Here is a 13,582-nt window from a genome sequence, read left to right on the forward strand (position 1 = left end):
CATAGACAACTATGGTTATTATATAAGTAGGCGTCAGACTATAGACAACTATGTTTAGTATATAAGACGGCGTTAGACTATAGACAACTATGGTAAGTATATAAGACGGCGTTAGACCATAGACAACAATACTGTCGATGTCGGCACGGGGTTTTTCCACTTTAAATGTTGCTATAAGAATACTGTTAGCGTGTATTGGGCCCAATAGTTTTCGCGTACCTTCGGTCTCGCCCTCGAGTGCTTTTATTTTTGCCTGATTAAAGGTTTGCTTAATCTTTTTTTCACTGTTTTTAGTATCGCAGTAAGAAAAGTTGTATAAAAAACATTTTTCTGAAAAATGGAATGACGATGTTCTCTTTCACACGAATACATACATTGTTGCTAGCTCGCAGCTTGTACTCGTTGATGTCGCTCTCGGTCCGTAAACGATAGTCCATGAACTTCTCCTTGACCTCCATAAGCTATGGAAAGAACAGAGTGTATCAGTCTTGCGTGCGAGCTTATAAGGGAATAACGCAGCTATGGATAAACAGGGCGTGTCAGTCTAGTTGCGAGCTTATGGGAAAGGGGATAACGCAATTATGGAAAGTACAGAGTGTATCAGTCTTGCGTGCGAGCTTATAAGGAAGGGAATAACGCAGCTATGGATAAAAAGGGCGTGTCAGTGTAGCGTGCGAGCTTAGAGGGAAGGGGATAACGCAGCTATGGATAAAAAGGGCATGTCAGTGTAGCGTGCGAGCTTAGAGGGAAGGGGATAACGCAGCTTGCGCGCCCCTCCAAAATATTTCCCGCCTATGAAACCCCTGTTTTAAAATTGCCCCCGCTTCAGACAACCAAGTGTGTGCTCATCCTCCAGAGTCCAGCGATTCCTTGAGCGTGAGAAAAAAAAGCGCCCATAAATTAAATTAACTCCAAAACAAGGAGGAAAAAACAGTAGCCGTCTAACCGGCGAATAAGGCTTATTGAATTGACGTATATTTTCTAAGCTGCTATAGTTATCATTGCTTGCCTTGAGCTCAATCTCATGCTTCTCTGCAAGTAGTTTACTGGGCATGTCAGACAGCGCTTCCGCTGAACCGTCTGAGCCTGCTGTCAAATTGTCAAGTCTCGTCAAAGTCTCTGCCAGTTGCCTGGCAACGAACTCCTTTTCAGACTCTAACTTTCGGTATGCATCACACTTCCGTCCATGCTCTCTTTTCAGCAGCTACAATATAAAGAACAGTGCTTTCCTTTACCATTAAATACAATGGTACCTTTATTAAGCGGCCAGCCTCTCAAATAAAGTATGAGAGATGTGCTACCCCCCACCCCTAAGGGGTACAATGGTTGGTAGATGGCACGTGACTCACCTGGAGTTCCTCCCTCTGGCTCCAGCTCCGCTCTACCTCCTCTTCACTCTGCGCCAGGCTCTCGAGGGCGTTGCTCAGGGCAACCTTTAAGTTGCTTATCTCCGCTGACTTGCCGTTTAGCTGGCACTGAAGGCCCGCTTCGTTATTCTGACTCGTCTCCAGTTCTCTGGTGAGCTTTTTTACCCCCGCGGTCAGCTCCTGATAGATCTGTTCTCTGAATACAAGCAGTAAAATTATGGTTATTATATAGTAAACCTTCCCTTGACAAGACTACAACGGTAGTAACCGGAGCCTAAACGTTTTCTTGTAAATGTGCGAGAATTTGCCCTCAGCGAGAAAATAGGAACCTTCAAGTCATTAAATAATTTAAGACCGTAGTGGTATAATGGTATAATAGCTGAACATGAGGTTTCATGGGTGCTTTTCATGGTATAATAGCTGGACATGAGGTTTCCTGGGTGCTTTCCATGGTATAATAGCTGGACATGAGGTTTCATCGGTGCTTTTTATGGTATAAAAGCTGGACATGATGTTTCATGGGTGCTTTTCATGGTATAATAGCTGGACAAGAGGTTTCATGGGTGCTTTCCATGGTATAATAGCTGGACATGAGGTTTCATGGGCGCTTGTCATGGTATAATAGCTGGACATGAGGTTTCATGGGTGCTTTTCATGGTATAATAGCTGGACATGAGGTTTCATGGGTGCTTTTCATGGTATAATAGCTGGACAAGAGGTTTCATGGGTGCTTTCCATGGTGTAATAGCTGTACAAGAGGTTTCCTGGGTGCTTTTCATGGTATAATAGCTGGACATGAGGTTTCATGGGTGCTTTTCATGGTATAATAGCTGGACATGAGGTTTCCTGGGTGCTTTCCATGGTATAATAGCTGGACATGAGGTTTCATGGGTGCTTTTCATGGTATAATAGCTGGACATGAGGTTTCATGGGTGCTTTTCATGGTATAATAGCTGGACAAGAGGTTTCATGGGTGCTTGTCATGGTATAATAGCTGGACAAGAGGTTTCATGGGTGCTTGTCATGGTATAATAGCTGGACATGAGGTTTCCTGGGTGCTTTCCATGGTATAATAGCTGGACATGAGGTTTCATGGGTGCTTTCCATGGTATAATAGCTGGACATGAGGTTTCATGGGTGCTTTCCATGGTATAATAGCTGGACATGAGGTTTTATGGGTGCTTGTCATGGTATAATAGCTGGACATGAGGTTTCATGGGTGCTTTCCATGGTATAATAGCTGGACATGAGGTTTCCTGGGTGCTTTCCATGGTATAATAGCTGGACAAGAGGTTTCGTGGGTGCTTTCCATGGTATAATAGCTGGACATGAGGTTTCCTGGGTGCTTGTCATGATATAATAGCTGGACATAAGGTTTTCTGGGTGCTTTTCATGGTATAATAGCTTGACATAAGGTTTCCTGGGTGCTTTCCATGGTATAATAGCTGGACAAGAGGTTTCATGGGTGCTTTTCATGATATAATAGCTGGACATGAGGTTTCATGGGTGCTTGTTATGGTATAATAGCTGGACAAGAGGTTTCATGGGTGCTTGTCATGGTATAATAGCTGGACATGAGGTTTCATGGGTGCTTTCCATGGTATAATAGCTGGACATGAGGTTTCCTGGGTGCTTTCCATGGTATAATAGCTGGACAAGAGGTTTCGTGGGTGCTTTCCATGGTATAATAGCTGGACATGTGGTTTCATAGGTGCTTGTCATGGTATAATAGCTGGACATGAGGTTTCCTGGGTGCTTTTCATGGTATAATAGCTGGACATGAGGTTTCATGGGTGCTTTCCATGGTATAATAGCTGGACATGAGGTTTCATGGGTGCTTTCCATGGTATAATAGCTGGACATGAGGTTTTATGGGTGCTTGTCATGGTATAATAGCTGGACATGAGGTTTCATGGGTGCTTTCCATGGTATAATAGCTGGACATGAGGTTTCCTGGGTGCTTTCCATGGTATAATAGCTGGACAAGAGGTTTCGTGGGTGCTTTCCATGGTATAATAGCTGGACATGAGGTTTCCTGGGTGCTTGTCATGATATAATAGCTGGACATAAGGTTTCCTGGGTGCTTTTCATGGTATAATAGCTGGACATAAGGTTTCCTGGGTGCTTTCCATGGTATAATAGCTGGACAAGAGGTTTCATGGGTGCTTTTCATGATATAATGGCTGGACATGAGGTTTCATGGGTGCTTGTTATGGTATAATAGCTGGACATGAGGTTTCATGGGTGCTTTTCATGGTATAATAGCTGGACAAGAGGTTTCATGGGTGCTTTTCATGATATAATAGCTGGACATGAGGTTTCATGGGTGCTTGTTATGGTATAATAGCTGGACATGAGGTTTCATGGGTGCTTTTCATGGTATAATAGCTGGACATGAGGTTTCATGGGTGCTTGTCATGGTATAATAGCTGGACATGAGGTTTCATGGGTGCTTTTCATGATATAATAGCTGGACATGAGGTTTCATGGCTGCTTGTCATGGTATAATAGCTGGACATGAGGTTTCATGGGTGCTTGTCATTGTATAATAGCTGGACATGAGGTTTAGTGGGTGCTTTTCATGGTATAATAGCTGGACATGAGGTTTCATGGGTGCTTTTCATGATATAATAGCTGGACATGAGGTTTCATGGGTGCTTGTTATGGTATAATAGCTGGACATGAGGTTTCATGGGTGCTTTCCATGGTATAATAGCTGGACATGAGGTTTCCTGGGTGCTTTTCATGGTATAATAGCTGGACATGAGGTTTCATGGCTGCTTGTTATGGTATAATAGCTGGACATGAGGCTTCATGTGTGCTTGTCATTGTATAATAGCTGGACATGAGGTTTAGTGGGTGCTTTTCATGGTACAATAGCTGGACATGAGGTTTCATGGGTGCTTGTTATGGTATAATAGCTGGACATGAGGTTTCATGGGTGCTATTCATGGTATAATAGCTGGACATGCTTTGTGTTAGACTTAAGGAACCGGAATCGTCAGATTCGACCTTTTAATGATAGTATGGGGCTAAAAAAATCCATACTTGGTAAATTCGAGTAAATATATACTCGCTCTCTTGCTTGTTTTCAAGATGTGTATGTGCATGGTTAATGGATAAATTAATTATATTACTCAAATCACACACCACGCTCATTCTCACGTATGTAGAACTGTTTCACTCACTTCTCCTGCCTGAGCTCAGTGATCAGTTCCTGCGCCTGTTGATTGGCTGCTTGGCCACTTCCAAGCACAGCGAGACGCTCCAGTCCTTCCTTAATACCGCTTATCTGCTCCATGATTGACAAGGCCACTGTTTCCTCCTTGCTGACACTCTCGGAACTCTCCTCGCTTTGGATTACAGCTTCCAGCACACTTTGGACAAGGGAAGGTGAGTTAACACCAGGATCGGACGGCTCGTCTGTTGGCGCATCGTCCTTGAAGGGAAGCAATGCCATGAGTACCTTAATGATGTCATATCAACGGAGACTGAAAGTGTTATTTGAAAGTAAAGTGAAAACTGTAGCCCTAGAAAAATAAGCAACAATAAAACTGCAGGAGGAAGAGAAACCGTTTTTCCCTGAACTGCCTCTGCATGCAAACTGGGGATAGCCAGTCCCCACCTTTGACCTTTGAGAAAACAAGAGGCCATCGTCAAAAGGCGGTACGGAAGACCAGCGCTGCATTCCCTCCACCAGACACTGGCCTCACTTGTGATGCGGCACTTTTCCATAACAGAATCGGAATGCTTGGCGGACGCAGCGCACCAGCCCGCCTAACCTATAGTGCTGTTTTGAATAACACTCCCGGTGGTCGCGTACAAGAGCTTCGACTGTACCCCCCTCCCCTATAATGTTGTTCTGAATAACATTCCCAGTGGTCGCGTACAAAAGCTTGACTATACCTTTATTTGAGCTTGCTCCTTGAACTGTAGAAGCAATGAGTCCAGTAGTTCCCAGACCTCTACTAGCTCTTGCATTGCCTCGGTCATTTCTGTCTGCTGCCGCAACATGAGGCAGTGGGCCTGGCACTGGGTGGCATCCAATTCTTCTTGCTTCTCCTGGTACAAGTTCCTGTACACCAGAACGACTGTTAAAACATTCACATGAGACTTTTATGTTGCAGCTCGGCAAAAACGAATCAAAAGCGCCAAGTCACACGTAAAGGTTTTTGCTGCATATTGACGTTTCGTGCGACTTCGAGAAAAAGCGGCAAAAACAAGAAACAGTGCTTTTACCTGACACCATCTGTAGCTAGTCACCTAGCAGTCACCCTGATCTCTGTTACGGAATGTGCTCGAGTTTATAAGTTTAGTGAGCTCAAGCGATTTGATTTGGAAGCGCCGGCGCAAGAGATTCGTCACTAATAGCCAGACCATCCTAGTTCCTTGATAGGTAAGGAAATGGGGGGAGGGGAGGGGGGTTCTGTTTTCAGTCTGTTTCCTCGTTTATTTTTGGGTGTAAAAACAAGATGCCTGAAAAACATGGGTGCGAATATGGAATAAAGGAAACCGGCATGAATATATATGCAAGTACCTAGGTATGCTAACAGTGGTCTGACATAGACAAGCACCTTGAATATCTAAGATCCTTTTTGCTTACAGTGGTCTGACATAGACAAGCACCTTGAATATCTAAGCTCCTTTTTGCTTACAGTGGTCTGACATAGACAAGCACCTTGAATATCTAAGTTCCTTTTTGCTAACAGTGGTCTGACATAGACAAGCACCTTGAATATCTAAGATCCTTTTTGCTTACAGTGGTCTGACATAGACATGCAACTTTAATATCTAAGATCCTTTTTGCTTACAGTGGTCTGACACAGACAAGCACCTTGAATATCTAAGTTCCTTTTTGCTAACAGTGGTCTGACATAGACAAGCACCTTGGATATCTAAGCTCCTTTTTGCTTACAGTGGTCTGACATAGACAAGCACCTTGAATATCTAAGCTCCTTTTTGCTAACAGTGGTCTGACATAGACAAGCACCTTGAATATCTAAGATCCTTTTTGCTTACAGTAGTCTGACATAGACGAGCACCTTGAATATCTAACCTCCTTTTTGCTTACAGTGGTCTGACATAGACAAGTACCTGAAATATCTTAGCTCTTCTTGTAGCTCCATGCAATGGTCTGACTTCGCCTTGATAGCCATCTCAAGTGTACCATTCTGATTCTGTGCAAGCTTGAGCTGAACAAATAAAAATTTGCTGAGCAAGACCGTGATTTATTTTTTTACAGTGAGCACATCCAAGGGAATCCAAGGTGTCTGGGGCTTACCTGTTGTTCATATTCTCTTGTCATCTCCTCCAAGTTCCTTTTCTCCTCGAGCATGAACTCATTGACCTCTTGCTGCTGACACTGAACCATCTGTAAAGAGATCAACAATGATGGTGGACATAAGGACAGGGGATCCTTATAAGAGAACAACAATGATGGTGGACATAAGGACAGGGGATCCTTATAAGAGAACAACAATGATGGTGGACATAAGGACAGGGGATCCTTATAAGAGATGACAATGATGGTGGACCAAGGAAAGGGGATCCTTATAAGAGAACAACAATGATGGTGGACCAAGGACAGGGGATCCTTATAAGAGAACAACAATGATGGTGGACATAAGGACAGGGGATCCTTATAAGAGAACAACAATGATGGTGGACATAAGGACAGGGGATCCTTATAAGAGAACAACAATGATGGTGGACCAAGGACAGGGGATCTTTATAAGAGAACAACAATGATGGTGGACCAAGGACAGGGGATCCTTATAAGAGAACAACAATGATGGTGGACATAAGGACAGGGGATCCTTATAAGAGAACAACAATGATGGTGAACCAAGGACAGGGGATCTTTATAAGAGAACAACAATGATGGTGGACCAAGGACAGGGGAGCCTTATAAGAGAACAACAATGATGGTGGACCAAGGACAGGGGATCTTTATAAGAGAACAACAATGATGGTGGACCAAGGACAGGGGATCCTTATAAGAGAACAACAATGATGCCGGACCAGGGACAGGGGATCGTTATAAGAAAACAACAATGATGGTGAACAAAGGACAGGGGATCCTTATAAGAGAACAACAATGATGGTGGACATAAGGACAGGGGATCCTTATAAGAGAACAACAATGATGGTGGACATAAGGACAGGGGATCCTTATAAGAGAACAACAATGATGGTGGACCAGGGACAGTGGATCGTTATAAGAGAACAACAATGATGGTGAACCAAGGACAGGGGATCCTTATAAGAGAACAACAATGATGGTGGACATAAGGACAGGGGATCCTTATAAGAGAACAACAATGATGGTGGACATAAGGACAGGGGATCCTTATAAGAGAACAACAATGATGGTGGACATAAGGACAGGGGATCCTTATAAGAGAACAACAATGATGGTGGACATAAGGACAGGGGATCCTTATAAGAGAACAACAATGATGGTGGACATAAGGACAGGGGATCCTTATAAGAGAACAACAATGATGGTGGACCAAGGAAAGGGGATCCTTATAAGAGAACAACAATGATGGTGGACCAAGGACAGGGGATCCTTATAAGAGAACAACAATGATGGTGGACATAAGGACAGGGGATCCTTATAAGAGAACAACAATGATGGTGGACATAAGGACAGGGGATCCTTATAAGAGAACAACAATAATGGTGGACCAAGGACAGGGGATCCTTATAAGAGAACAACAATGATGGTGGACCAAGGACAGGGGATCCTTATAAGAGAACAACAATGATGGTGGACCAAGGACAGGGGATCCTTATAAGAGAACAACAATGATGGTGGACCAAGGACAGGGGATCTTTATAAGAGAACAACAATGATGGTGGACCAAGGACAGGGGATCCTTATAAGAGAACAACAATGATGGTGGACCAAGGACAGGATATCCTTATAAGAGAACAACAATGATGGTGGACATAAGGACAGGGGATCCTTATAAGAGAACAACAATGATGGTGGACCAAGGACAGGGGATCCTTATAAGAGAACAACAATGATGGTGGACCAAGGACAGGGGATCTTTATAAGAGAACAACAATGATGGTGGACCAAGGACAGGGGATCTTTATAAGAGAACAACAATGATGGTGGACCAAGGACAGGCTATCCTTATAAGAGAACAACAATGATGGTGGATCTCTTATAAGGATCCCCTGCCCTTGGTCCACCATCTGTCTGTCTGTCCATCCCCCTGTATGTCTGTCTCTCTTTTCATATTCCCGGTGTTTCTCTGTGCCTCTGTTTGATTGTCCATCCCCCTTTTTGTGTGTCTGTCTTTCTTTCACACCGTCTGTCTGCTTCCATGCACTTTCCCAGTCTGTCTGTCCCCCATGTCTGTCTGTCATGCTGACAGTTTCTTGTTGTCCCCTTACCTCAAGATGCTCCTGATACATGCTCAGCTCCACTCTGGTCTTGTGCAGAGCTTCTTCTGTTGAGGCAATGACACCCTGCTGCCAGTTGATCTCTAGTTTGCCAACATCCACTTGTGACTGCAAGGTCTCCACCTGGATGCTTAGCTCCTCATTTCTTTGCTGGTAACACAAGGCTTGTGATCTGAAAATTAGAAAAAAAGGTTTTAGTTAATTTTAGCAGGATCCTACTGTTAGTTTGAGTTAATTGGGTGTTTGAGCTAGCAGGGTCCTACTCTGTTAGTTTGAGTTAATTGGGTGTTTGAGCTAGCGGGGTCCTACTCTGTTAGTTTGAGTTAATGGGGGTTTGAGCTAGCAGGGTCCTACTCTGTTAGTTTGAGTTAATGGGGGTTTGAGCTAGCAGGGTCCTACTGTTAGTTTCGGTAAATGGGGGTTTGAGCTAGCAGGGTCCTACTGTTAGTTTCGGTAAATGGGTGTTTGAGCTAGCAGGGTCCTACTGTTAGTTTGAGTTAATGGGGGTTTGAGCTAGCGGGGTCCTACTCTGTTAGTTTGAGTTAATGGGGGTTTGAGCTAGCAGGGTCCTACTGTTAGTTTCGGTTAATGGGGGTTTGAGCTAGCAGGGTCCTACTGTTAGTTTCGGTTAATGGGGGTTTGAGCTAGCAGGGTCCTACTGTTAGTTTGAGTTAATTGGGTGTTTGAGCTAGCAGGGTCCTACTGTTAGTTTCGGTAAATGGGGGTTTGAGCTAGCAGGGTCCTACTGTTAGTTTCGGTAAATGGGTGTTTGAGCTAGCAGGGTCCTACTGTTAGTTTCGGTAAATGGGTGTTTGAGCTAGCAGGGTCCTACTATTAGTTTCGGTAAATGGGTGTTTGAGCTAGCAGGGTCCTACTGTTAGTTTGAGTTAATGGGGGTTTGAGCTAGCGGGGTCCTACTCTGTTAGTTTGAGTTAATGGGGGTTTGAGCTAGCAGGGTCCTACTGTTAGTTTCGGTTAATGGGGGTTTGAGCTAGCAGGGTCCTACTGTTAGTTTGAGTTAATTGGGTGTTTGAGCTAGCAGGGTCCTACTGTTAGTTTCGGTAAATGGGGGTTTGAGCTAGCAGGGTCCTACTGTTAGTTTCGGTAAATGGGTGTTTGAGCTAGCAGGGTCCTACTGTTAGTTTCGGTAAATGGGGGTTTGAGCTAGCAGGGTCCTACTGTTAGTTTGAGTTAATGGGGGTTTGAGCTAGCGGGGTCCTACTGTTAGTTTGAGTTAATGGTGGTTTGAGCTAGCAGGGTCCTACTCTGTTAGTTTCGGTTAATGGGGGTTTGAGCTAGCGGGGTCCTACTCTGCTAGTTTGAGTTAATGGGGGTTTGAGCTAGCAGGGTCCTACTGTTAGTTTGAGTTAATGGGGGTTTGAGCTAGCAGGGTCCTACTGTTAGTTTCGGTAAATGGGTGTTTGAGCTAGCAGGGTCCTACTGTTAGTTTGAGTTAATGGGGGTTTGAGCTAGCGGGGTCCTACTCTGTTAGTTTCGGTTAATGGGGGTTTGAGCTAGCAGGGTCCTACTGTTAGTTTGAGTTAATTGGGTGTTTGAGCTAGCAGGGTCCTACTGTTAGTTTCGGTAAATGGGTGTTTGAGCTAGCAGGGTCCTACTCTGTTAGTTTGAGTTAATGGGGGTTTGAGCTAGCAGGGTCCTACTGTTAGTTTGAGTTAATGGGGGTTTGAGCTAGCGGGGTCCAACTGTTAGTTTGAGTTAATGGGGGTTTGAGCTAGCAGGGTCCTACTCTGTTAGTTTCGGTTAATGGGGGTTTGAGCTAGCAGGGTCCTACTGTTAGTTTGAGTTAATTGGGTGTTTGAGCTAGCAGGGTCCTACTGTTAGTTTCGGTAAATGGGTGTTTGAGCTAGCAGGGTCCTACTGTTAGTTTCGGTAAATAGGGGTTTGAGCTAGCAGGGTCCTACTGTTAGTTTGAGTTAATGGGGGTTTGAGCTAGCAGGGTCCTACTGTTAGTTTGAGTTAATGGGGGTTTGAGCTAGCAGGGTCCTACTCTGTTAGTTTGAGTTAATGGGTGTTTGAGCTAGCAGGGTCCTACTGTTAGTTTCGGTAAATGGGGGTTTGAGCTAGCAGGGTCCTACTGTTAGTTTCGGTAAATGGGGGTTTGAGCTAGCAGGGTCCTACTGTTAGTTTGAGTTAATGGGTGTTTGAGCTAGCGGGGTCCTACTGTTAGTTTGAGTTAATGGGTGTTTGAGCTAGCAGGGTCCTACTGTTAGTTTGAGTTAATTGGGTGTTTGAGCTAGCAGGGTCCTACTGTTAGTTTCGGTAAATGGGTGTTTGAGCTAGCAGGGTCCTACTGTCAGTTTCGATAAATGGGTGTTTGAGCTAGCAGGGTCCTACTGTTAGTTTAAGTTAATGGGGGTTTGAGCTAGCAGGGTCCTACTGTTAGTTTGAGTTAATAGGGGTTTGAGCTAGCAGGGTCCTACTGTTAGTTTCGGTAAATGGGGGTTTGAGCTAGCAGGGTCCTACTGTTAGTTTCGGTAAATGGGTGTTTGAGCTAGCAAGGTCCTACTGTTAGTTTCGGTAAATGGGTGTTTGAGCTAGCAGGGTCCTACTGTTAGTTTGAGTTAATGGGGGTTTGAGCTAGCGGGGTCCTACTGTTAGTTTGAGTTAATGGGGGTTTGAGCTAGCGGGGTCCTACTCTGTTAGTTTCGGTTAATGGGGGTTTGAGCTAGCAGGGTCCTACTGTTAGTTTCGGTAAATGGGGGTTTGAGCTAGCAGGGTCCTACTGTTAGTTTCGGTAAATGGGTGTTTGAGCTAGCAGGGTCCTACTGTTAGTTTTGGTAAATGGGGGTTTGAGCTAGCAGGGTCCTACTGTTAGTTTGAGTTAATGGGGGTTTGAGCTAGCAGGGTCCTACTGTTAGTTTCGGTTAATGGGGGTTTGAGCTAGCAGGGTCCTACTGTTAGTTTCGGTTAATGGGGGTTTGAGCTAGCAGGGTCCTACTGTTAGTTTGAGTTAATTGGGTGTTTGAGCTAGCAGGGTCCTACTGTTAGTTTCGGTAAATGGGGGTTTGAGCTAGCAGGGTCCTACTGTTAGTTTCGGTAAATGGGTGTTTGAGCTAGCAGGGTCCTACTGTTAGTTTCGGTAAATGGGTGTTTGAGCTAGCAGGGTCCTACTATTAGTTTCGGTAAATGGGTGTTTGAGCTAGCAGGGTCCTACTGTTAGTTTGAGTTAATGGGGGTTTGAGCTAGCGGGGTCCTACTCTGTTAGTTTGAGTTAATGGGGGTTTGAGCTAGCAGGGTCCTACTGTTAGTTTCGGTTAATGGGGGTTTGAGCTAGCAGGGTCCTACTGTTAGTTTGAGTTAATTGGGTGTTTGAGCTAGCAGGGTCCTACTGTTAGTTTCGGTAAATGGGGGTTTGAGCTAGCAGGGTCCTACTGTTAGTTTCGGTAAATGGGTGTTTGAGCTAGCAGGGTCCTACTGTTAGTTTCGGTAAATGGGGGTTTGAGCTAGCAGGGTCCTACTGTTAGTTTGAGTTAATGGGGGTTTGAGCTAGCGGGGTCCTACTGTTAGTTTGAGTTAATGGTGGTTTGAGCTAGCAGGGTCCTACTCTGTTAGTTTCGGTTAATGGGGGTTTGAGCTAGCGGGGTCCTACTCTGCTAGTTTGAGTTAATGGGGGTTTGAGCTAGCAGGGTCCTACTGTTAGTTTGAGTTAATGGGGGTTTGAGCTAGCAGGGTCCTACTGTTAGTTTCGGTAAATGGGTGTTTGAGCTAGCAGGGTCCTACTGTTAGTTTGAGTTAATGGGGGTTTGAGCTAGCGGGGTCCTACTCTGTTAGTTTCGGTTAATGGGGGTTTGAGCTAGCAGGGTCCTACTGTTAGTTTGAGTTAATTGGGTGTTTGAGCTAGCAGGGTCCTACTGTTAGTTTCGGTAAATGGGTGTTTGAGCTAGCAGGGTCCTACTCTGTTAGTTTGAGTTAATGGGGGTTTGAGCTAGCAGGGTCCTACTGTTAGTTTGAGTTAATGGGGGTTTGAGCTAGCGGGGTCCAACTGTTAGTTTGAGTTAATGGGGGTTTGAGCTAGCAGGGTCCTACTCTGTTAGTTTCGGTTAATGGGGGTTTGAGCTAGCAGGGTCCTACTGTTAGTTTGAGTTAATTGGGTGTTTGAGCTAGCAGGGTCCTACTGTTAGTTTCGGTAAATGGGTGTTTGAGCTAGCAGGGTCCTACTGTTAGTTTCGGTAAATAGGGGTTTGAGCTAGCAGGGTCCTACTGTTAGTTTGAGTTAATGGGGGTTTGAGCTAGCAGGGTCCTACTGTTAGTTTGAGTTAATGGGGGTTTGAGCTAGCAGGGTCCTACTCTGTTAGTTTGAGTTAATGGGTGTTTGAGCTAGCAGGGTCCTACTGTTAGTTTCGGTAAATGGGGGTTTGAGCTAGCAGGGTCCTACTGTTAGTTTCGGTAAATGGGGGTTTGAGCTAGCAGGGTCCTACTGTTAGTTTGAGTTAATGGGTGTTTGAGCTAGCGGGGTCCTACTGTTAGTTTGAGTTAATGGGTGTTTGAGCTAGCAGGGTCCTACTGTTAGTTTGAGTTAATTGGGTGTTTGAGCTAGCAGGGTCCTACTGTTAGTTTCGGTAAATGGGTGTTTGAGCTAGCAGGGTCCTACTGTCAGTTTCGATAAATGGGTGTTTGAGCTAGCAGGGTCCTACTGTTAGTTTAAGTTAATGGGGGTTTGAGCTAGCAGGGTCCTACTGTTAGTTTGAGTTAATAGGGGTTTGAGCTAGCAGGGTCCTACTGTTAGTTTCGGTAAATGGGGGTTTGAGCTAGCAGGGTCCTACTGTTAGTTTCGG

General features: G+C 44.8%; 1 protein-coding gene across 1 annotated transcript in view; it reads right to left on the reverse strand.

The window, feature by feature from the left end:
- Nucleotides 1-13,582, reverse strand: part of LOC116617678 (golgin subfamily A member 6-like protein 22) — a 35,553-nt gene that overhangs the window by 1,657 nt on the left and 20,314 nt on the right. Inside the window, exons 7-14 of the mRNA XM_032380612.2 lie at nucleotides 8,778-8,958; nucleotides 6,649-6,738; nucleotides 6,462-6,559; nucleotides 5,274-5,442; nucleotides 4,556-4,806; nucleotides 1,350-1,563; nucleotides 1,010-1,204; nucleotides 375-461 (exon numbers count right to left, since the gene is read on the reverse strand). Of these exons, the coding sequence (XP_032236503.2) occupies nucleotides 375-461; nucleotides 1,010-1,204; nucleotides 1,350-1,563; nucleotides 4,556-4,806; nucleotides 5,274-5,442; nucleotides 6,462-6,559; nucleotides 6,649-6,738; nucleotides 8,778-8,958 (1,285 nt within the window). The remainder of the gene's footprint in view (nucleotides 1-374; nucleotides 462-1,009; nucleotides 1,205-1,349; nucleotides 1,564-4,555; nucleotides 4,807-5,273; nucleotides 5,443-6,461; nucleotides 6,560-6,648; nucleotides 6,739-8,777; nucleotides 8,959-13,582) is intronic.

The sequence above is a fragment of the Nematostella vectensis genome, chromosome 4 (assembly GCF_932526225.1).
Source record: "Nematostella vectensis chromosome 4, jaNemVect1.1, whole genome shotgun sequence".
Classification (NCBI taxonomy): Eukaryota; Metazoa; Cnidaria; class Anthozoa; order Actiniaria; family Edwardsiidae; genus Nematostella; species Nematostella vectensis.